Genomic DNA, 23941 nt, shown 5'->3' with positions numbered 1-23941 from the left:
GTGTAATTTTCGTTTAGAAAATTATAAATAACCGATAGAACAGTATCGAAAAAAATTTAACGAAAATATTTTACAACTTAATACTTATTTTTGAAATTATTCTAAAATATATCATTTAAAAATCTCCGTTGAAAATAATAAAAATAACCGATAGAACAGTATCGAAGATAACTTAACGAAAATATTTTACAACTTAATACTTACATTTGAAATTATTCTAAGATATATCAGTTAAACAAAATTTTCGTAAGGGAGGAAATAAAAATTATTGACTAATAAGTTCACGAATATTATAATATTATAATTACATTTTAATAATTATCAATGTATAAGAGTGAAAAAGAAAAATATTTCAATCACATTAATAAAAATATTTTCATTCATTAATTCTGATATGTCACTTAAAAATATTTATATGGGGAGGAATTAAAAATTATTAATTAATAAGTTTACGAATATAATAATAATATAATTACATTTTAATAATCATCGATGCATAAAAGATTAAAAGAAAAATATTTTCATTCATTAATTTTAAAATATATCATTTAAACCAAATTTTCGTATGGGGGAAAATAAAAATTATTAGCTTACAAGTTTACGAATATAATAATAATATAATTACATTTTAATAATCATCGATGTGTAAAATATTAAAAGAAAAATGTTTCATTTATTAACAACCATAATAGACGAAATTCGGGATCTGCAAATGAAAAGATGTCTCGACAATAATGACGTAGTTTCTCGAATCACTCGTAAATCGAAATACGTGTGTGGTAGATTTGCGTGAAGGAGTACTACCGTTTCATAGTATACGGACGACTTAAATAATTACTCCGATGGCAATTCATAGCATCCACAAAGGAAGGGCCTGCCTTCCCGAGTTTCTATTCCTTCTTACACCCTAATGCGTAATACATATACGTACGTAAAAGAAGACACACACACATATATATATATATCTAAATATATCTACAACTACACATGCATACATACACATAAATATATGTATAAAGATGATAGTATCGTATAAGAAGCATACTAGCACAATATCAGAAACGAGAGCTTTTACATTCTCGTCTTGGCCACACAATTTAAAACTCACCATCCTCTCCCTTACAACTACAACTACAAAAACTACCACCACTACAACTACTATAGTCTTTCTCTTTTCCTACTCCCTTAACTTCTCTTCGTTTCGTCTTCTCACCTCATACTTTCAGTAGTTTCTTTCGAGCTTTCTTTTCCATCGTACTGCCTTCCTATGCACCCACTGCATCTTTCTATTTCTGTAGTGGTAAAACGTAAAAATGTCTCTACTTTTTCTTATTCTCTCTACACCTTTTCTTCTTTATTCCTCTCTCTCACTCTCTCTCTCTCTCTGTGTTTTTTTGAGAACACTCACTTACATACACTTGCATATATTTACCTTATACGACGCGTTTATAGGTGTAGAAAAAAAGGAAAAAAAAAAAACGAAAAATGGGGCGTAGAGGGGAGTGGGTGGAAATTGTGGTCGTTCGTTGTGAACGCGTTTTAAAACGACGTCTATGAAGAAAGGAAGGCAGGAAGGAAAGTGGGTAGGGAAGAGTGGAAAGTCAAAGAAAATGAAGAGAAATATAAGGAAGACGTAGTGACGTCGAGTGTATTGCGGTTTTTGACGAAGGAGAGAGCTTTCTTCTTCTTCTTCTTCTTCTTTTTCTTTTTTTCGGAACGCGTTGACGTAGTTTGATAACTATAGTCTAACGTGTCCGACCACGTGGATACAATACCACGGGAATATACTAGGATATATCTATACGCGTGTACGAGAGCTTTTAGAAAAGAAACAAAAAAACAAAAAGAAACAAGAACAAGAAAAAGAGACAAAGAGAGTTGTCGTCGATGAGCACAAAACTTCTCTTCCTCGTCGTTACGTACACGAAGGTACGGTAGGGGGTAGGAAGGGGGTGGTATGGAAAGAGTGTGTGTGTGAGAAAAAGTAAAGCTCTGACGACGGCCATTTGTAAATCACACCGCAAAAGTACGTGAATTCTGTAGAGATTTTACCTTTACCCCACCCCCTCACCCATCTCCCCCTTTTTTTTCTTTTTCGTCTTTTTACTTTTTTTCTTTTTTAAAACGCTAAGAAAGAAATAAAAAGAGAGAGTGAGAAGCGCATGCGCAAAAGAAAGAAAGAAAGAAAAATAAGGAAATAGGAAGAAGAAGAAAGCTTGATACAAGCTGGTGTCTAATACGTGAGCTCTTAAGAAAATATGTTTTTTTTTCCATGTTCTTGGTTTAAAATCGTAACAATAAACACAAGGGACTAGGATGATGATTATGATGATGATGATGATGATGACGATGATGTTTGAGTTACGACGAGGGATGACGTTCGCATTCCCGTTGTTGTTTTTCAAACACATTACTGGCATAACTCGGATGGACGTTTGAAAACGATGAACAGTGAATAACAGTCTAAAGCGAGGGATTCCGCTTTTCATATATGCCGAGCCAGGTGTTTTCATTCTTTATTTCTTTATCTTTATCATCTTCTTATATACCAGCCCTTCAGTTCACTCCCCACCACCACCATGCAACACTATCACGAAACCCTTTCTTCTTCCTCTTGTTCTTGTTCTTCTTGTTCTTGTTCTTCTGAACTGCCATATCCTTTAGTAAATTTTCGAAAAGGAATTTTCGCGAAAAATACTGAAACACGTGAACCTGCTCGTGTGGATATATAGGTCGAGACAACTGTTATCCATTGGATCGTAAAAGATATTCGAGTTGGTTCCACGCATCATTGTTCTTTTCGGTTATCATATTTTTTCTTTTTTATTATATATATATATATAATAATTATTTTCAATAATACATTTAATATAGGATTTGAAAAATCATATATTTATAACGATTCATTTCCCACGAAATATTATTATTCTACGTTTATATATGGATTTTATTTTTCAATACTTTATATAATATATTATAACTGAGGGTGGATATCTCAATTGCGAGTTGTGCAACCAATTCGGCGAATAAATCTGTACGTTGAAAAAAATGGGAAAGGAAGAAAAAAAAAGAAAATGAAATGAAACGTATTTTTAATAATGTTTTTTTATTCTTTTTCTTATTTTAAGATTATCAATACAATTGCAATGTATTTTGGACACGTTTTATTTCAATAGCCATAACTTTGAAATTATTGTTCGTAAATTTTGATTAGCGATGATACATCTTTGTCACAATACGACCGATAAAAGTGGATGAAACGTTGGAAATGAATGTAAATTGATCGGTTGAAAAGCAAATATAAACATTACAGAGAGTATCGAATGTGTAAGCAAAAGTTTGTGAAAAAAGAAAAGGAAACTATTTCTTTTTCCTTGTTAAAATAATCGAAGATACGTATAAAAGTCGTTTATTTTTATTATTTTTCCTTCTTCTTCTTTTTTATTCTCTCAGTTGATGAGAAAAAAAACTTGATGTTTTATCCCATCGTTTTCCGCTGTTACGCTGCATCGTCGTTATTTTATATTATTTCTATAAATATATATAATGGGGAAAAAAAAAACAAAAAGAAAAAAAAAAGGATAAGAACATTTGAAGTCCGATTTGAAACACCAGATATAATAAATTAAATACATTATAGTATTATTAGAATTAATCTAAATTGATTGAATTATATATGGGAAACAATTATATTCTATTTTAAAATCATCGATTATAACGTATGAAATATATTCGCCGGTGGTTTCACACGATTATTCCATTGCATTCTGTAATTAATAATTAGATCGGAAATTCATCAATGTTATCTCATGTCATTTTCCGTGCTAGAAATTATTTCAAAGAATTCTTCATTATTTCAAATCGTTCGACTATTATTCCTCTGAAATGTCAACGACGTGTTATTATCGAATTTTATAAATCCGATGATTGGAAGAATTCGCTTAACGCGCGTCTGCATATAATATTCGTATATATATATATATACTTTAAAATTATTTAAATCGATTGAAAAAAAAAAAAAAAATAATCGTATTACGAGATATTCGATATAATTATATTTTATTGAAGAAAAAGAAATAATTATTCGACAGAATATTCAATACTGAATAAGATTACTTGATCACTTAGATCAATGTTTACGTGTGAAAATTCACACGAGGAATAACACGAACACATTGAACACATTTTATATTCACAACTATATATCACAATATTTCATTTATATTTAATTCAATCATACAATGCATACAAAAGAAAAGAAAATCAATTAAGAAAAAGATCCGAAAGTCAAACGGAAATTTATTTCACGTAGAAAATATCATTGATTAACGTGTACCCGTATAATTTTATTTCTCATTAAATTTTACTTTATCAAACGCAAATAACATTTTTACAATGAAATATACTATTAATTAATAACTCTCGCGAGAGAAGAGTAAAGGGAAAAGAGGGTGGGAGGGGATGGAAATATTTCGTCTGTTTCTTTCATTGCTCGAAATTTAAAATAAGATACTTTGATTCTTTATAAGATAATACCATAGAAAATATGAACAAATACAACATTATTTATAGATCATGATTATTCGAAGAATTCTAAGACATTTAGGCACCATTACGTTTCTATACAAAAACCATGTAATAAATTAGACTTAGGTTCTCTTGTTAATAGACCTTAACCTGTCGGCTAGATGTTTAACTCGATAAAAAATGCATTAATTTTACTAACACCTACTACTATTACTACTACTACTATTATTTCTTATCTTAACGTTTCATAGGTGGCGTGGCTTAGAGTGGACACGCAGACAATACTGACGATAGCAACTCACGTTATCACGAAGAATCATCGAATCGGAGTTACCCATAGTGGACATCGTACGTGGTCCCTTCACATCAGAGAAGCTAAAGAAACTGACCGGGGTTGGTACATGTGCCAGGTTAATACCGATCCAATGTCCAGCATCACCGGATTCCTCGAAATAGTTGGTAAAATACGAAAGTTTAATTCAAACAAATTACAAATAAAATAACACAGAACAAGGGGAAATCTTACAAGGAGACTTTACAGTTGTACCTTCACGGATTTTAACGAGCTTTGATATATTAGTAGTATATTAGTAAGGTGTTATCGTGGTAAAGTATTGTATCCTAACGCGAAGCCAATTTTGAGAAAAATGCTTTTAAAGTTTTGATTTTTTTGTATACATGTTTATATTATTTTAAATGCGACTGTTTATTAAGTTTATTAAGTTTTTAATAATTTTTTTCTATCTGTTTTCAAATTTTTTTTTTCCATATTTTTTAATACCTTGCGCAAATAATAAAGAAAAATCGATAACTTGAATTACAGTTACATTTTATTTTTTAACAGGTATAGGAAAATAGATAAATCTTCTCAATATATTAACAAATAACAATTGTATATATTCTAATCATTAACTATTTCATGTGTAATATACCTGTTAAAAAAATAAAATGTTAATCGTAATTCAAGTAATCAATTTTCCTTTATTATTTGCGCAAGTTGTCGACAAAATTTATTGTTTTGAATGTTTTTACGATAACTATCAACTCTGGAATCTGCGTTTAATAAATATTAATAAATGTACAATAAATATGTTAAAACTTATGGATGGAAAAAAATTATAAAAAAAACTTTCCCCATGAAGGATTGAACACAAACTAGAAGCACAAGCTACTACATAAGCTAGCGCATCACTTGATGACCAGTCGCATTTAAGATAATATAAACATGTATACAAAAAAATTAAAACTTTAAAAGCTTTTTTCTTAAAATTGGCTTCGCGTTAGAATGAAATACTTTACCACGATAACACCCTACTAGTATACTACTAATATACCAAAGCTCGTTAAAATCCGTGAAGGCACAACCATAAGGTCTCCTTGTTAAACAATTTTACTATAGAAAAATGCGTATCTTAGCGAAAAGTTTGGCTTCTAACAAAAAAATATGCACTTACGTACAAACTTTAAAGAAGGATTGAGTAAGAGAGAGAGAGAGAGAGAGAGAGAGAGAGAGAAAAGATGAAATTAAAAGAATACAAAAGGATATTAGAGCTTGTTTGTTGAGGTTTTTATTTGTAGCAGGGATCTGTTGAACAGTTGTCCTGTGGTACACGTGTCAGGGAACATGCTTCTTCCACATAACCATACATCAACCGATCCTTCCTACGAAACTTTCTTAGCAGAGTTGCTGCGGCAACCCTTCTTCATCGTTGCCGAGCCAAGGAACTTGTCAAACTTCACTGAATACGATCCCCATACCTTAACGGAGGTGCATCCTTCTAGGTAACTTTGAAAATCTGTGATCTTCGTTCGTTGAGACACGGATGCAATATTTAACGGGAAATATTTGCATCCTCTCCCTCCCTCCCTCCCTCCCTCCCTCCCCCTATCCTCTCCACCACTCAATCCTAGTGAGAGAAATTTTCTTTCCGATTACTTCTTTCATTTCTCTTTTAACTTTTTTTTTTATTTTTATTTCCTTTCTACTCGAGAAAGCTTTTGACGAAAACTAAAGACAAACTTCCTCTGTGAGTTTCCCCCCCCCCCCTCCCCGTGTCGGAACTTTCTTAACAAATATCTTCAAGTATGGCTAGGCAAAGATAAAGACACGTATCCGCAAAATCGGGTAACGTTGTGTTAGTTCAATACCTATCCCACCGGATACGTGACAAGATGGAATGCAAATGTATGTAAAGTGTGTGGCTCGCGCCAAAACCTTCGACGGTCGATTGTACTCTTAGTGGGCCATTAAACACCTTCTCGATTACTCCATTATTCTTCTCCTCTTACCCCTCATTCCTAAAGATTTCTATCTCTCTTTCTCTATTTTTCTCATTCTCCCACATTTTTTTTACTCTTTTACTAACCGACTTAATAACCAACCTCTTTCCAGTTTCAAGATGAGATCCTTTCGAGTGTTCGATGACCGTTTTAAACGAGACTTCACCTCCCCCCACCCCACTCTCTATCGTTTACCATTTATTTCCTCTTTTTTCTTCTTCTTCTTCTCTTACATTTTATTATTATCATACCCTTTTTATACACTGTGTTCTCTAAAATAAATTTCATTTGATATCGAATTATTATCAGTATTCGTAGCTATGTGTAATATTTTATTGTATTAATTTTTTTTATTTAGTTATCTCAATGAAAATTTTATATTATAAATTGATTACAATTTGAGATAAATTCATTATTGAAATTATATTATTATTATTATTATTATATCGAGATTTTCTTTGGAATAATTTCTAAAACATTTGGAATTATTTTTAATTAATCGATGATTTTCGAGCCGGGAATATTTTTTTTCCTATTTTCCATCTTATATTTTTATTTCTACTCGCATCGAGTAATATAGTTTCTGTAAGTTCAGAACAGAGAGAGAGAGAGAGAGAGAGAGAGAGAGTAACCAGAGTTCTCACGAAATCGCGACGCGTGGCGGAGTGCTCAAACTTTGAAAATCTCGTCGAGTCCGTCTTTCATTTTTAATTCGTAGTTTCTTAACGAACGAGACTCCCTACTACATTCTGGGTCAACGGAGAAACTAAAGAAATTTTAAGATTTTCGTAGAATTTCCTTTTTCCTTTTTCCTTTTTTCTTTTTTTTTTTCTTTTGGAAGGAAAAGAAAAATCTTTACAAATTTCTTTTACTCTACGTTTGTGTTTCTCTTAATTTCACTTCTATATACTTTGACTCTATAGAGAGAGAGAGAGAGAGAGAGAGAGAGAGAGAGAGAGAGAGAGAGAGAGAGAGAGTAGAGTATCGTTTTAAAAAATTTGTCGTTAATAAAGAAAAATGTTTAAAATAAAAATTACAAACTAATAGAAATTTTTCAATTTAGTTATATTACGTAGGATGTAGCAGGTGAAGAAAGGAAAGGTGGTGCCGAGAAGCGTGTATAATCGTAAAAGCTCGTGCTTATCTCGTAACAACAGCCATTAAATTTTCTCTACATTATCGTACTGTACTATTACTTACAATTAGTCGAGTACCCTTGTCGTTCGCACGAAGTCACCTATTTTGAGGTCTCTTTCTCTCTCTCTCTCTCTCTCTCTCTATATATATATATATATATAGTTTTCTTTCATTCTCTCTTTCTTACAACTCCGATCAAATCGATCCATCCCGCATTTAGAGTCACGTTGATAAAGCATCATTCTTACGAGTTTAACCACTCTAAGATTTATCTTCAAGCATTCGAATGATCTCCTTTCTCTTATTACAAAGAAAAGAAGAGAAAAGAAAGTAAGAAAGAAAACGTCAGGAAATTCTCGGTCAATCATTCCCAAGAAGCATTTAAAAGAATCGAGTATGTCTTTCTTCTTATACAAACGTAATTCTTCTTACCTGATCGATTATCAAAACTTAAAAAGAAAAAAAAAAAAAAAGAAGGAATAAAAGGTAGAGACAAAAAATGCCGATTTGTCTTCGTCTTCTTATCTGAAAAAAAAAACAAAAAAAAAAACAGGAGAAATCTGACGATAACAAGACCAAAGGATAGTTAGGTAGTTTTCGTTTATCTTAAAACCATCAGCTAGCAAGCAAGCAAACAAGCAAACAAGCAAACAAGCAATGCGGAGACATACGTAAAAAGTAAAAAAAAAAAAAAAAGATATGCACATAAAAGGTAGGATACAAGAAGTATGAAAGAGGGGTAAGGTTTGGTTGTGAAGTTGAAGTGTTTGGATTGGTGAGACCCCTCCCCACCTTCTCCCCGTACACGAAATAATAAATCCATAGCACAATTGTTTCTCCGTATCAATAAATATACTATTCGCGGATACGTCGCGGTGTTCTTTTTAATTTTTTTCATTTCTCTTATATGTTTTTTCTCTCTTTTTCTCACTGTCGTCCCTTTTTCTTTTTTATTTTTTTGGTTGCACCGAGTTTGCACACGACGTGGTACGTTCGCAAAGGCCAGAAAATGGATTGCCGCCCAGTCGAGTAATATCTCGACGATATTTGCGATATTCGCGAATATTTCGTATACGGTTTATCAATGGACAGTCTCCATCGATGCACAATCGTCAACCCATCGATGGATAAAACGAACCGCTTTTTCCTTTGCTAGCCGAAAAGCTCCCAACCCCGTCCCGACCCCGAATGTTTTTGAGTAAACTCTTTGAAAAAAGATACTGTTCTCATTCTCTCATTTTCTCTCTCTCTCTCACACATACACAAACATACTCTGTGTTTCTATTTCTTTCTTTTTCTCTCTTTTACGTATGACACTTTTTCTTGCTTTTGTTAAAACGCGTAAGGGGTAGGTAACACGGGTCCGTTACCGCGAGGAAAAGCTTCGTTCGAGTCCACTCCTCCCCCTCCTCCTCCTCTTTTTCTTTTTCTTTTTCTTTTTCTTTTCGTCTAAGACGACGAGAAGCTATTTGCCTTCCGAACACGTCTTCCGTAACTCAGAGGGAGGACTCAGCTCACGATGTTCCGTTCTTCGAGAAAGAGGAGGAGGAGGAGGAGGAGGAGGAGATGGAAGAGAAGTAAGAGAGAGAAAGTATGGGAGTATGGTGAAGGGGAGGAATGGGGGATGGGAAAGAGAACTGAGAAGCTGCTATTCAGAAAAGGGTAGCCCTCCTTCGTGACGGGGGAGAAGTTGTTCACTGAGGGAACTGTTGAAAACCGTACGTAGTAGTAGCCCCTAGTCTTCTTTTTATTCTTTTTCTTTTTCTTTTTCTTCGTCCTCTACATTATACCATGTTTTCTTCCTCTTTTCTTTCCCTTTTTTTTACCTCTCCTGTCCATACTCTCGGTTAACAGACTACTGCATGTCTACTAGCCATATTCGGCTGCATTTCTTCCGAATGAAAAGCAACTCGATAACGGAATTCCTTACGCCGTATTATTTGTCCTTGTTATTGTCGTTGATGTTGTTTTAGAAGAATGAGAATTTAGGAATGATTGTAGTAGTTACCAATTTTCCCATGAACGAAGTTTTTTTCCATTTTATCAAAATGTTCTGATTTTTTGAAAAGAATTATTATTATTGTTTGTGTTTCAATTTGTTAAAAAATATATAGAAGAGTATGGAATTTAAATGATATACTAATTATTATAAAGTAATATATAAATGAATTATATTTAAGTGATACACGGGGTGACTGCTTTGTTTGTTTATTAATTGTACATTAACTAATTTTTTATTTTTTAAATGAGATCTATCATGCATCATAATTCACATAGATAAATATTTCTTTTTACGTTGTTTATTTTATCAAAATGTTCTGATTTTTTTCAAAGAATTATTATTATTGTTTGTGTTTAAATTTGTTAAAAAATATATAGAAGAGTATGGAATTTAAATGATATACTAATTATTATAAAGTAATATATAAATGAATTATTTAAGTAATACGCGCGGTCACTACTTTGTTTGTTTATTAATAGTACATTAATTGCTTTTTTATGTTCAAAATGAGATCTTTCATTGATCCTAATTCACATAGATAAATACTAATCTTTAAAAAGTCTAATCCATCCTTCGTACACTTGTGCCGTGTCTAAATATTGAAATTATTCATGACAATGAATAATTATCACGAATTATTGAAGTTTATCGAAGAATTTAGTTAAAATCATTTTCCAAGGGATAGATAATTGATTAGAAAGTTTTCAATGTATAGTAAACGCTAAAATTTTCATTTTGATCCTCGTAGAAGAAAGTTTTCTAGTCTCCGGGAAGTAAACGTCTATCAAGATGATATTATCCTAATAATGATGTTATAGATAATATTACTCGAGACTCGAACATTCGAATTTTGTATTATTCCCAATATCAAGTCACTTTACGAACTTCTTCTTTCCTCTGAAAGAGGAACTCTTACGATCTTATTCACGAACCTTACCAAAACTTGTAAGAGAGATGCATCCTGCATCCATTGGTAGGTACGTGACCACGACGTGAAAGAAGATCAACTAAAATGTTATTGAAACGAAAGTTTACATATGTTAGAAGTACAACCTTCCTTACACACACACACACACACACTTACACAAACTTTAAAAAATAATGTGAATTAAATAAAAAAGAAAAAGAAATTTTTCGAATACAGTGTTCTCGGATTTCTATCATTAAAAATCATTTTTCGTTAAATTATTATAAAAATTCCGAAATTAAAAATATAATATATATAAATGTTTATAAACGCGCTAAACAATTGTTTTCTTTTATATCGATAAACATATAGGTACCTACTATTCAATTTCAAATGTTCGTTCAAAAATGGCAATGATTTCCGATTTTAGAAATCAATCGTCCATTGCATTGCTTCACAAAGGATACAAAACACACTCGTGCACCTTCGGGCAAGCAACATCGGTGCGCGAATATTTCGGGTCTGTTTTGAAATGCAACGGCACGTTTCATTCGGAAATCTACTTCAAAAGAATACTCGACGATCGACAAACGAGCGAATACAAGCACTATACTCAATTCATCTCTTTTTCTATCTCTTTGTCTCTTTCATAGACACATCTGGTAACCCTACTTTCATCCCACTTTTATATTCACATATCGTTATTCGGGGTATGGAGGGAGGGGGGTGAGTGAATTTAGCTTTGTTCGTTATTGACAAAATAATAATAATAATAATAATATACTTTAATTTTATTTCTCACAAATCTTTCTCTTATTCTCTCTCACTGTGTAGAAAATTTCATGAGCATTATAATTAAAGATTTTCCGAGATAATCTAAAATACATTAACAAACTTAATTCGATTACTCGGCTTCTTATAATCGAATCTTCGACCCTATTTCCGTGTTCTTTACACGTGAAATTTCTAAAACAGAATTAGGATCGAAAATATAAAATTAAACGAAATAAGGTGCTGAGAGGGTTATCCTAAAATTACCGGAGATAAATCCGATAGTAGCTCCGTGTCAAGTTTAATTCGATTTAATCGTAATACTTATTATACGTATTTTATACTTAGCTGGGGCAACAAAAAAAAGAAAAGTACAAAGAGGAAATATAAAAAAAGAAAATAAAACAAACTAAAATAGAGACGAAAAGAACGTCGTAACTTAAACAAAAAAAAAACAAAAGTGATGGTAAACGTGTGCGCGCAATTTTTCGCGAGAAAAAAAAATAGATACCGAAATTTAAGATCAGACTGACGAATTCGAGATTTTACGATCAGATCGTTCGTGTACGGGACAGTTGGGTAAGGGAGAGTATTCGTGGATGATACCAGGGTGGAACTACCCCTTCCTCTTGAAGCTTCTCTTCCCTATAGAATCGTGTAGGTAAACGTTGCGAGAGAGGATGGAGAAGAGGAAGAGGAGGAAGAGGAGGATGAGGATGAGGGTGAGGAAGAGGGTGGTAATAGTGATCGGGCAGTATCGAGATAACCATCTATTCGAACGAAACCCGTTCGTGTTCGTGTTCGTGTTCGTGTTCGTGTTCGTTCGAGGGCAAAAGCAAGGGGGTGGATGTTTCCCTTTTCGCAATGTGGTCATTGTTTCAGTACCTCCGGATATCCTGGACTATCCCACCAGTACGGACATGGAAGTGAGGGAGGGTACCAACGTGACGCTGCGGTGCGAGGCAACAGGAACACCGAAGCCGACGGTCTCATGGCGTAGGGAAGCAGGGGGCACGATCACCCTCCCTAACTGGCACGAGGGTAGGTATTTATTTTCGGCAAAAGAACTCTCTCTCTCTCTCTCTCTCTGACCGCCACCTTCCGTCACCTTCCAACCAATTTACTGTTCCTCTCCGACCTATCGACATTTCTCTTTCTACCTTTGGCCCTTTCCTCTTCACTTTATATTTCCGCTCGTTTGCTCCCAGCCACCTGCTATCGTCGTTTTCCTCTTCATCCCCTACGTATATTTATATATATATATATATATATATATATATATATATTTCAGTTATACGTCCCCTATCGAATGTCCCGATCGACGTTTCGATTTTCCTAATAAAGCTATCTGCGAGGACCGTGTTAAGTGCTGACTTCGTTACAATCCCGTTTCTTTCACTAAAGTGGATACTTCAAGAAAATTAATAGGATATATATATATATTTATGAAATAGATTCTTTTATCGAAGAAAAATCTATTTTCATTTATTATAAAGGACAATGTGATTATATCTGACACAATCTTGCCTTCATAAGATATATAATTACTTGTACGAGAAATAATTTTCTATAAGAACATACGTATTTAATTCAATTAATTGTTTCTCTCGTCTCCAAAAATATAATTATTAATAAATAGATATCTTAGGGAATTTGGACACTCAAAAGAACTAGAAATTCGTTTCGTCCCTTTATTGGGACTTCTTCAGCAACTTAATCTCTGAAGTTCAGCGTTTTTTTTCTTATTTAAGTAGACATACATTTTTGTAATATTCAAAACACTTCGTTATCTCTTGATCCGTTATATTTGAACACTCATTAAAACTCTTTACGTATTTAATATACCTAAGCGAAAAAGAAGAAGATTTAGATTTAATTGGTGATGAGATCTAGAAACAAGGACACACAACTATTATCTATTATATCATGATATACGATATCATTTTCCACGAGCATCTCGTTATCTTCGTAATCTCGAATCGCGTGCACCGTGTAGATCGTGTTGATAGTAAAGGATTTAGAAATGATAATGTATATATGTTATAAACTTATAGATCAATGTGTTGAATTATATATCTCAAAAAATCTATCGGGTTTGCGAGTCGTGCTTTATCTGACGAGTATCAGTTTGTGAGATCGACTGGAAGAGTACTCGAACTCTTAATTTATCAAAGCGGTCTATTATCCGATCCTTTTACCTCCTTAATTGCCATTCTATCTCGTGATACTAACTTACTATCTTTCCTTTTTTTTTTTCTTTAACTTTCAACAGTAGATGTCCTCCGATTCTTTCTCTCTCTCTCTCTTATTTTTGAAGTTATACTTCTTTTTACACGTTTTGTAAACTGAAGTTAAATGCAACCGAAAAATCAACACCACGAAGTTGCCGAATATTTACGATGCGCGGGCATAACGATTTCAAATTTACCGGCATGAAGTAATTCGTAAATAAATTAATTAGATTGTACATATTAATTAAAACCTTCATCAATGGTATTTAATATCTTCATTTTATTTTATCATATTATCGTATTTCCGACAAATGTACAATATTATATTGATACGCGAGATAATTGAATTTATTGAGGTTATGTTCGTTTTGGTACGTTAAAGAAGTATAACTCATTACGTGCGTACATAAGTACACACACCAGTTTCTTTTTTTCTTTTTTCTTTTTTTTATTTAATGATTGTTCAGACCCCATAGTACCTAACTTAACTAATTGTACGTGTAAAGGGCCGAGGACAATTCGTATTGTATTGTATGATCCACGAGGATAAAACTGAACTCCCTTTTTTTCCGTTTTCATTCTTTTTCTCTAGTCGTTCGTTTCGTCGTTCAAGCTTCCTTCCATTTCGGGAAAGCACCCCTCCCCCTACCCCCACTTCACCCTGCTGCCACCCTTAAACTGGGCGTCCTTTTCCTTCGGGCTTTCACGAGGTACTTCGTGTTCCTGACACTCGTAGAACGGGTTAAAGGGAAAAGGGGTACGATAGGGTGGATGAAGAACGGGGGAGGAGGAGGAGGAGGATGAAGAAAACGATAGCTAGGGTGTCGGACCTCGTGCTACTCGACCGTAAAATATTTTCAACAGTGTACTACGACACCGTACCAGGAGGAACTGCAATATAGGGTGCTACTACACCATCCAAGAGAAAAACGTAGCGTACCTCGCGAAAAAGGACGAGGTGTTTCGAACACGAAAAGAGAAAAGAAAAATAAGAAGAAAAAGAAGGAGGAGGAGGACGAGGAGGAGGTGGAGATATTGAGGTGAAGAGAAGGGTGCAAAAGCTGGAGTGATTTATTCACCAAATGAATCTTTTATCTTGCCGCTCTAGGTTTTAAGGAATCGGTTTAAACATTTGTCGTATCTTTTCTTATTCTTATTCTTCTTCTTCTTTTCTAACACATACCAATCCCACCCCTTCACCCCGTCCCCGTCCCCGCCCCCAACAAACCCTTCTTATCTTCTCTCACTCTTTTACCTTACTTTTGTCTACTTATTTCTTTTCGGTATTCTCTCTTTATCTTCATTTCACCAAGGATTCTATTTTCTTTTCTATTGGTTTCTAACTTATGTACGTTTTCATCTTATTTTTTTTTTTTTCTTCCCCCCACATTCATTCGTCTTTTCTATTCGTCTTTTTCTATTCTTCAGATCCTGATTCCATCGAAGGATAAGTACCGTAAAATAAAATATTCTCGAACGCGTGTACGTCTCCCCAACGTTTCTAGCAGCTGACCTCTTTTATTTCCCCTTTCCCGTTCGATTCCGAACCGAAAGAAGAAAATTGGATGACGGGGCTGGTGAAAGAATAAAAGTGAGAAAGGAAAATGAGAAAAAGAAAAAATAAGAAGGAGAAGAAGAAGAAGAAGAAACGATTTCTTTGTACTCATTGATAATGAAAGGAAAAAAAAATTTTAGTTATTTATCTTGTCGTTATAACCTTTTCTTTTTTTTCTTTTTTTCGCGTCGAGATCTCATCGAAGTTCGTACTGCACTCGTCCAAATTTTCAAATCAACGAGATTAAAGGATTCAATTTGAATTATTAGTTTACCTTTTTACACGATTTTCCTTTTGTAAAAGTCATTAATCATTATTCTTGACACGAAATAATTTATGTAGATTACGTTTCATCAAATTTTATAAACAATTCGAGAAAAGTTGTCCTTCATTCGTATAAAGTATCAATAGTAATACTTAAAAAGCATACGCAAAATTAAACCTAAATTTGTTTTCATTAAAAATTTGTTTTAGAAGCAACAATTCAGATTAACATAATTATTAATTAATGACTTTTGGTTAAACATAGATGATATACAGTAAGTTATAAGGATATTCTTATCATCGTAGTCACAATTTAAAACAATCAATATTTTTTTGTAATACAGTATTCCTAAACTCTTATAAACGGAAATCTATTTTAGGATAATTAAATTTTTAAATTGATATTCATTTTATAGAGAGAGAGAGAGAGAGAGAGAGAGAGAGTAGTAGAATATTTTATTGTTAGATAAATATAATTTTACTTAGATTGATAAAAATATCAGTCCTATTCTCAATCGTCTGAAAAATATTTAAAAATGCAATTAAGAATTATTAATCAAAATAATCCTTGTATTTTTATTATATCTTACTTAAAATACAATTACATTAGTGAGACCGATATTTTTTAATCAATTAAATAAAATAATATTTATCAAAGAATATAATATTTTATCACGATAAAATTAATATCAATTGAAACATTTTAATTATCCTAAAATAGGTTTCTGTGTATATAAGAATTTAAAATTTTCTTTATTACAAGCACAAATATCAATTATTTTAAATTTACAGTGAAAGCGGTTAAGAATATTTTTGTGATACATTCTATATACAAACTACTACTATTACTACATATTACAACGCGTGTGTGTGCACAGATAGCAATAATGGATATAAATCACGCGGATAATAACGGTGAGGTCTATGCGATCAAACGCGAAATAGCTCTCTGGAGTCCAGTACTATGTATGCATGTACGTTAAACCTGTGTGTGTGTATGTATGTACATGTAAAATCAACCTTTTTGTAAAATCGTTCGAGTTCGCGGCTGCGTTTAATGTCCGCGATTTGTTAGATTACGATATAGTTCATCGTTGGATGCACTGCTCGTTCGTAACTATAAAACTTAAAACGATGGTAATAATGATATCGATAAAAAAATTCATGTAGATATAATAACTAAACAAAAAAATAATATTTTTATTTCACTTGAGATCTTTATTTTTCTCATACATAATTGTATTTTTAGTTCTGTCATATTTCTTTTACGAAAGTAATTGACAGAATTTCATTTTGTTTCTGAAAATACATTTCATATATGTCACGAGAATTACATTTTTTTTTTTTTTTTATACCAATCAAAAGTAATTTGATTAAATTTATATAAATAAAATTTGGGGTTAAAATAAATAATGAATATTCGTAGAGATATATTTAAGATATTTATAAATGTTAATAAAAGAATTGTGATGTTTCGTGGATTACATTAAACTTTCCGGTCTGCCGAAAAATCTACAAATTTCAGAGATACACGTTGAATGAACTTTTATTGTTATTTAATATTTCATTTTATTTCATTGTAATGTTTTTAATAATCGTTATATTATTATAATACGTGCACAATTTTATATCTTATGTATTATATATTTAATTTATTAATATACATCCGAATTTTTATGTTTTTATATTTTAAAATTAATATCTTCTCTAACACTCATTATCAGAATCATTACTATCAAAGAAATTGCGAATTTAAGATGAATCATATATTTAAAACTTACTCATAAATCACATTAGTTTTCTCTTTTAATTCCCATAACGAAACATCACATTGTTTCCCACGTTTCAACATTAATTCTCCAAAGAAAATTCGGAATAAAATGTTAAAATCGAATTGAATTGAAAACGTAGAGACATTCCAATTAAAGATTTCAATCGGGTCAGAACTATAATAAGATTTCATTATAAAAGAAACGTCTCGTATATTTTCTAACTGACATAGAAAAATTCTATATTCATGAATTTCAATCTTTTCTTATAACAGAAGAAGAAATAACATAAGTTATATATATATACATATTGTCATAGTGTGTAGAATAATAATACAACGGTGTTAGATAAATGTGTTATCTGTTTCAGTAACAAGTATCGAAGGTCCACATCTGGAAATAACGGGTGTCACTCGACTCCACATGGGACCATACTTGTGCATAGCATCGAATGGTGTACCCCCAACCGTCAGTAAGAGGATCGTTCTCATTGTTCACTGTACGTACGAAACGACGAGTCCCAAGTCTTCCTCTTCATTCAACATTCCTTACTTTTCCTCATATCCCGTTGCTCTCTCATCTAAGTTTCTTTCTCTCTTGGTTTCAAAGGCAATTTAAAAGCCCGACAACGTGGCCGCGAATCTCTCTCGAGATTACGTACCTCGTAATGACGGCACTTGGGGCAGACGCCACAGTGTGAATGGCTGATCCAAAGAAGGTGCATTGTTTCCTCGGTGAGCTTGAAGAACCATCTTCTAAATTCTTCCTGCCTTTAGGCGAGATTCCGACGTGCAATGTCACCAACCAACCAACTAGCTAGCTAGCTAAGACACTCAAAGACTCGTTTCTTCTCTCTTAACATATTTTCCTCATTTTAATAGATAACTTTCCTACCATTTGAAACCAAGAGATTTTCATTATCTCTTCATCTTTCTTTCTTTCTCTATCTTTCTATCTCTATTTCTTTTTAATCAGAATCAACATCGTCATCACATTTTTCATTTATTTTTCACGCAGTTCCACCTATGGTTTGGATCGAGAAACAATTGGTTGGAGCATACGAAGGGAAAAGACTTATTCTCGAATGTCAAAGTGAGGCTTATCCCAGACCAATAAGTTATTGGACTAGGCCAACAAATGAGACTATTGCTAATGGTGAGTTTGAAACAATAAGATTGTTAAAATATCATGAGGGAATCTTTTGTTATCCATATCGATTGTCATACTAATACAAATTTACTTGACCCTATTTTTTTGTTCCTCCCCTGTCCTCAATTGCAATCTATTTCTTATCGTTTTCTTATTTATATGTCTATTTTTTTCTACACAAGATATTTTATATTTAATGACTATTCTAAATTTACTTTGCCACCAATAATAGCTTGTATATAAAAGCATTAAACAAATAATTCTTTCCTTAATCTGATTTTTCTTATTAAATAACAATAATTTAAATTAGTATAAATTCTAATTAATGACTTTTGACTGAACGTATTGATGATATAAGAAGAAAAAAAAAACATTATTATAATAAATAATAAATAATATTCATTTTTTTTTTCATTTCATTTTATTCCACGTATTATTATAATATAATGATAATTCACTTTCCAACTCTGTAAAAATAAAGTAAACGTCATTTTATTATTACTAAACACCAATCATCATTTGCCAAAATAAATGAGATTAACGAGAGACCCCGTTACAGTAAAACACGTTGATTAATAATAAATGAGAAAATTTGGTTATTTTATTTTAACATTATTTTTTTTCTCTCTCTCTCTTTCCCTTCCTTTTTTTTTGTGTGTCTTCCAAAACGTTCGAGCGAAGATACGTTTCGTGGTTAAAACGTTCACGCGAGTGTCGCTAATGTGGCTCGCACTAATTACACACTGCACCAACATAAAGACTTAACCGTAATTGCATCCAAGCACCTTTGCGATAACAGCCAAAGGTTAAGGGCAAGTGAAGCAGCGTTATACGTTAAGACGACGCTAAGATTACACTCCATTTCTCTTATTGACAATAATTGAATTATTTTATAAGAACTAGAATGAAAGAAAAAGAAAGAAAGAAAAAGAGAGAGAGAGAGAGAGAGAGAGAGAGAGAGAGAAGGTACCTCTTTGACATCTTTTCTAAATTATAGAAACTTCAAGAATCCATTATCCTGACACACTTTTACATTTTCTTATATAATTACGATTTTCAATGATTTCACTTTGAATATTTTTTCATCGAAATTTTCGAAAATCCATTAAAACCGTTCATTACTTTATTCCTTTTTCCTGTGTATATATATATATGTGTGTATGTGGTTTTTTTTTTAAATTAATCCAAGTTTTAATATCAGTCGTTGATTTTTCTGTGTTTTTCTTTTTTCAAATACGTTTTATTTTGTTGTATTTTTTTCCTCTCCCATAATTTAAAAAATCGTTTTTCATTCGCGTCAAAATGACGCTCGGGCATGGAAGAAAAATTGTTAGCGTAACTTTTTTCTTTTTCTTTCTACTTCTCCTTCTTTTTTTTTTCCCCTACCGTTTTATAAATGAGAAGGACGAGAAGAAAAATGTAAAGTTTATAGTAACGGTTAGAGCTAGCTAGTGAAGCTCTACTACGTATTTCGATTATTCGTAGTTACCACGAAGTACCTGTCCTCGTAGCTATTTCGCGGATCACTGCTATATAACAAATTAGCTTTTTAACGAGCGACAAACGTAATTACATCGGCACGAAGTTATACGATTTAAATGTGCACGAACGAAGAAGTGCCATTGGGTGTCCGTTCGGTCGTAAACTTGTGCTATCCTTCTCTCTCCCTTTCTCTTGTTAATTACGAATTATAATCATGTTGCAATTTAAACTGTAACATCGTATTTAGATATCTCGTTAAAAAGTCGAAAAGTATCGTTTACACGAATGAATAATTTTTCTATCAAAGGAAAGTAAGAGAGAGAGAGAGAGAGAGAGAGAGAGAGAGAGAGAGAGAGAGAGAGAGAGAGGNAAAGTAAGAGAGAGAGAGAGAGAGAGAGAGAGAGAGAGAGAGAGAGAGAGAGGAGAAAAAAAAATGATAATCATCTTAAATTAATGAAGATTAATTTTGTATAATTTTTCACAGACAATCATTACGAAGTTGAAACGATATCAAAAGGTTACAAAGGATACAAGACAACTATGAGGTTGACTATAAAGTCTGTACGTGCACAGGATTTTGGATCCTTTCGATGCATATCGACGAATTCATTGGGCGAGACAGAAAGCAAGATCAAAGTTTACAGTGAGTATATTCGATCAAATATAATATTGGGTTTTGATAATTTTATTTTATTGTTAATTAATACTAAACGTATATCATGATCGAAAAAAGTATTCTATGTAAAGAGATAAAATGTACATTAATTTATTTCTAAATCAAAAATTGGTATATTTAATATATTCGTTATGAAAAATTGGGGTTAAAAATTTAATTCCATATAAAAAACAAATATATGTTTGTTTTTATAAACAAGGTAGAAATAGGTTTTATATATATATATATATATATATTAAATCACGGTGTACGTTTAGCGTTATTAATTATTCAATTAATTACTTCATAATTGTGCATTTTTATTCTTATTACTTTTTCGATAATCGTAATAAACAATCTCTGTTTGTTTATTATTAGCAAATAGGTATATTAAGCCCTGTGATGGAAAATTATGTAGATAGTAGGATTAAAATTATAATGAAAAAAACAAAATTATGAGAAAAGTGATTGTAGTAGTAATAGGAATAGTAGTAGTAGTAGTAGTAGTAGTAGTCCTATGAGACTTATTTCTAGTACAACGGCTGATGTTAAACCGCAAGGCTGATCCTTAGCCGGATAACTTATCGGTTTATCGTCGATCGATATAACCTACCTCCTCGGCGTAATTACCTCAATCTCGGGTGTACTTTGTGTGAGTTCTGGGTCCTGTGCCCGAGTTCACTTAGGCGTCTCATGTACGAAGGAGCACGTTGACTGGTTAAACAACCCTTACTTTCCTTCCTTCATTCTCTCTTTCATTCTTCCTTCATTTTATTTTTCTTCTTGTATTCTTATATCCACGCGATAAAAAACAAAAGAAAAGAAAAACAACAACAACAGAATTGCTTGCTTGTAAAATTTCAACATTATGCTTATATTCATTAGACCGTTTAATTCGTCAAGTTATTATCGTATATCAAGGTATAAATTCAATTTAATGAATATATTCGTATTAATCGTACAGATTTCTTTATAACAACATTTCTATAACTCGAAAAAAGTCAATCGATAGATTGATTGGTTCCATTGTTTCTATTAACATATTTATCAAATCATACGCGTACAATATACGCGTGGGTTTTAATCTTAAATCGATCGGAATGATAATAAAGAAAGAAAGAAAGAAAGAGAGAGAGAAAAAAAATAGAAATAATAAAAAAGAAAAAGAATAAGGAAAATAAGACAAAAGGAACGAATAAGTGGGAGATATTTAATTAACGTCGACTATACAAATGATTGTGATTATAAACGCCTAACGCGATTGAAATCGTTAAGGGGTCGCTGATAGAATGGGAAATATTTAAAAGGGGGTTAGAGTGGAAAGAACGATAGAACCACTAAATACGGAATTGGCGAGAAGCGGGGAGGGGGGGGGGAAAAATTGGAATAAAATCCTTCCGAGTGGAGGCTAATAGAAATCATCGCGAATTCGTATACGTCGAGTTACGTCAAATCACGTTGGCTCGACGTTATATTTCATTTAAGTTCTCTCTCTCTCTCTCTCTCTCTCTCTCTCTTTCTCTCTTTTTCTCTCTCTCTCTTATTCTACATTCGAGTGGCAGCCGTAGCTTGGCTAGAAAAGCCGGGCATTCAACGTCCTTTCGTTTGACTCTAAGCGTTCATTTGATCGATTCCTCTAATTAAAGATACTCTCACGTATAAGAGGTAATGTGTGACTGCTAGAAAGGGAGAAAACGCACGCGAATCAATGTGAGAGAGAAAGAGAGAGAGAGAGAGAGGGAGAATGAGTGGGTGTGCGAAAGAGAAAAGGACACTTAAAATAGGGTTTGGGAAATACGGGAACCTTTAGGGCACTTAATTATTGCTAATTGCAAATATAAATACCGCGAGAGAACTTCGTCATATTCTACTATCGTATGATAGAATATCGATAATTGATTTTACCTGCTTTACTTTAACACACTCACATTACTTAGGAATTTTGATCATCTTTTAGGAGGTTAAACGAAAAAACACACACGTTTATTTGGCTATTTTAATAATAGATAAATAGAAGTATTATCTTATTTTAAATAAGAATAAATGTTGATTTAATTTTATCGTTTGCTTATTATTGTTAATCATTACTGTTTTAATTCTTGAGTTTGAATTTCTTCCCTTCCTCCCACTTTCGTCTTTCTTCATCAACGAAAGTCTACGGTTTAATATCATTATCAATAATTACCAAGGAGAACGTACTGCGGATTATATGTTCAGCACAAGTCCGTTAACTTCATTGGAAATCTCTCTGGGAGTTAATGCCGGGAGCAGAGAATTATCGGCCGACACGGAATAGGAAAAGGAAAGAAGAAGATGGCTGCCTCTAAGTTTCTCATGTTACGCACAGTTTATGAGTACTTTAAGAAATCATTTAATACTATAAAATGAAGAAATATTGACTAGTTACGCGTTATTTATCGTATCTCTTTTTTAAAATACTTGTATCGTTTATACAATTTATTAATATCAAAATCAATCTGAGTAGATTGATGGTAATGGTAACCACGTAATGTGTGTTTTATTATGTTTATTATTTGAACGTCGAGAAAAAAGAAATGACAAAAATTCTTTTGATAATTTTTCGGGATGTATTACGAGTTATTCTCTAATTGCTTCACGCTCTAACGATTAGGAATCTCGTGGTATTATTAGAGAAAGCATTAGCCGCTAATTGCAGTAAGACGGAAGAGCAATTTCGACATCTTAACCTCTACGCCAACGCATTCATTAATGAAACCATCTTACGCTTCGTAGGAGATGAAACAATGGTATGCTAATAAATGTGAGGCTCAAACGTTTGATGCGTTTCTAATGGATCCCTTCTTCATTATTCCCTTTTTATTCCTTTTACTTTATCATCCTATATTTTTACACACACACATATAGATCAATAAAACAATATTGTTTCTATTATTTTAAACAAAATAATTTTAAAATCATATATTTTGTTGTTGATTCGACAATGAAATATAATCAAATGTTAAAGTTTATATTGATCGTTAAATAAATAAGAAGTATATATATGTAGGATTCGTGAAAAAAATTAGGCTGTTGGAACTTGAGAGACTGCACCGGGACTCGAACCCGGGATCTTCCGCTTTTCGGATGACTGCTCTTTATCCATTGAGCTATCCAGGGTCTACGTTAAAACTCTTCACGAACGCTTATTTAAGAATTTGGCTTAGATGCGCTCGTCCCACATATATATATAT

The 23941-nt window shown here is 32.6% G+C and overlaps 1 protein-coding gene across 1 annotated transcript in view; it reads left to right on the top strand.

Moving 5' to 3' along the window:
* LOC106791456 (protein amalgam-like) overlaps positions 1 to 23941 on the top strand; it is an 81111-nt gene that overhangs the window by 52770 nt on the left and 4400 nt on the right. Inside the window, exons 3-7 of the mRNA XM_014757090.1 lie at positions 4779 to 4986; positions 12507 to 12665; positions 17814 to 17942; positions 18461 to 18598; positions 20559 to 20717. Coding sequence (XP_014612576.1) covers positions 4779 to 4986; positions 12507 to 12665; positions 17814 to 17942; positions 18461 to 18598; positions 20559 to 20717 — 793 coding nt within the window. The remainder of the gene's footprint in view (positions 1 to 4778; positions 4987 to 12506; positions 12666 to 17813; positions 17943 to 18460; positions 18599 to 20558; positions 20718 to 23941) is intronic.

Source organism: Polistes canadensis, unplaced genomic scaffold (assembly GCF_001313835.1).
Source record: "Polistes canadensis isolate GaletaPanama2010 unplaced genomic scaffold, ASM131383v1 scaffold_309, whole genome shotgun sequence".
Taxonomy (NCBI): Eukaryota; Metazoa; Arthropoda; class Insecta; order Hymenoptera; family Vespidae; genus Polistes; species Polistes canadensis.
Note: the sequence above shows the minus strand (reverse complement) of the source record. Positions and strands in the feature narration are given on the sequence as shown.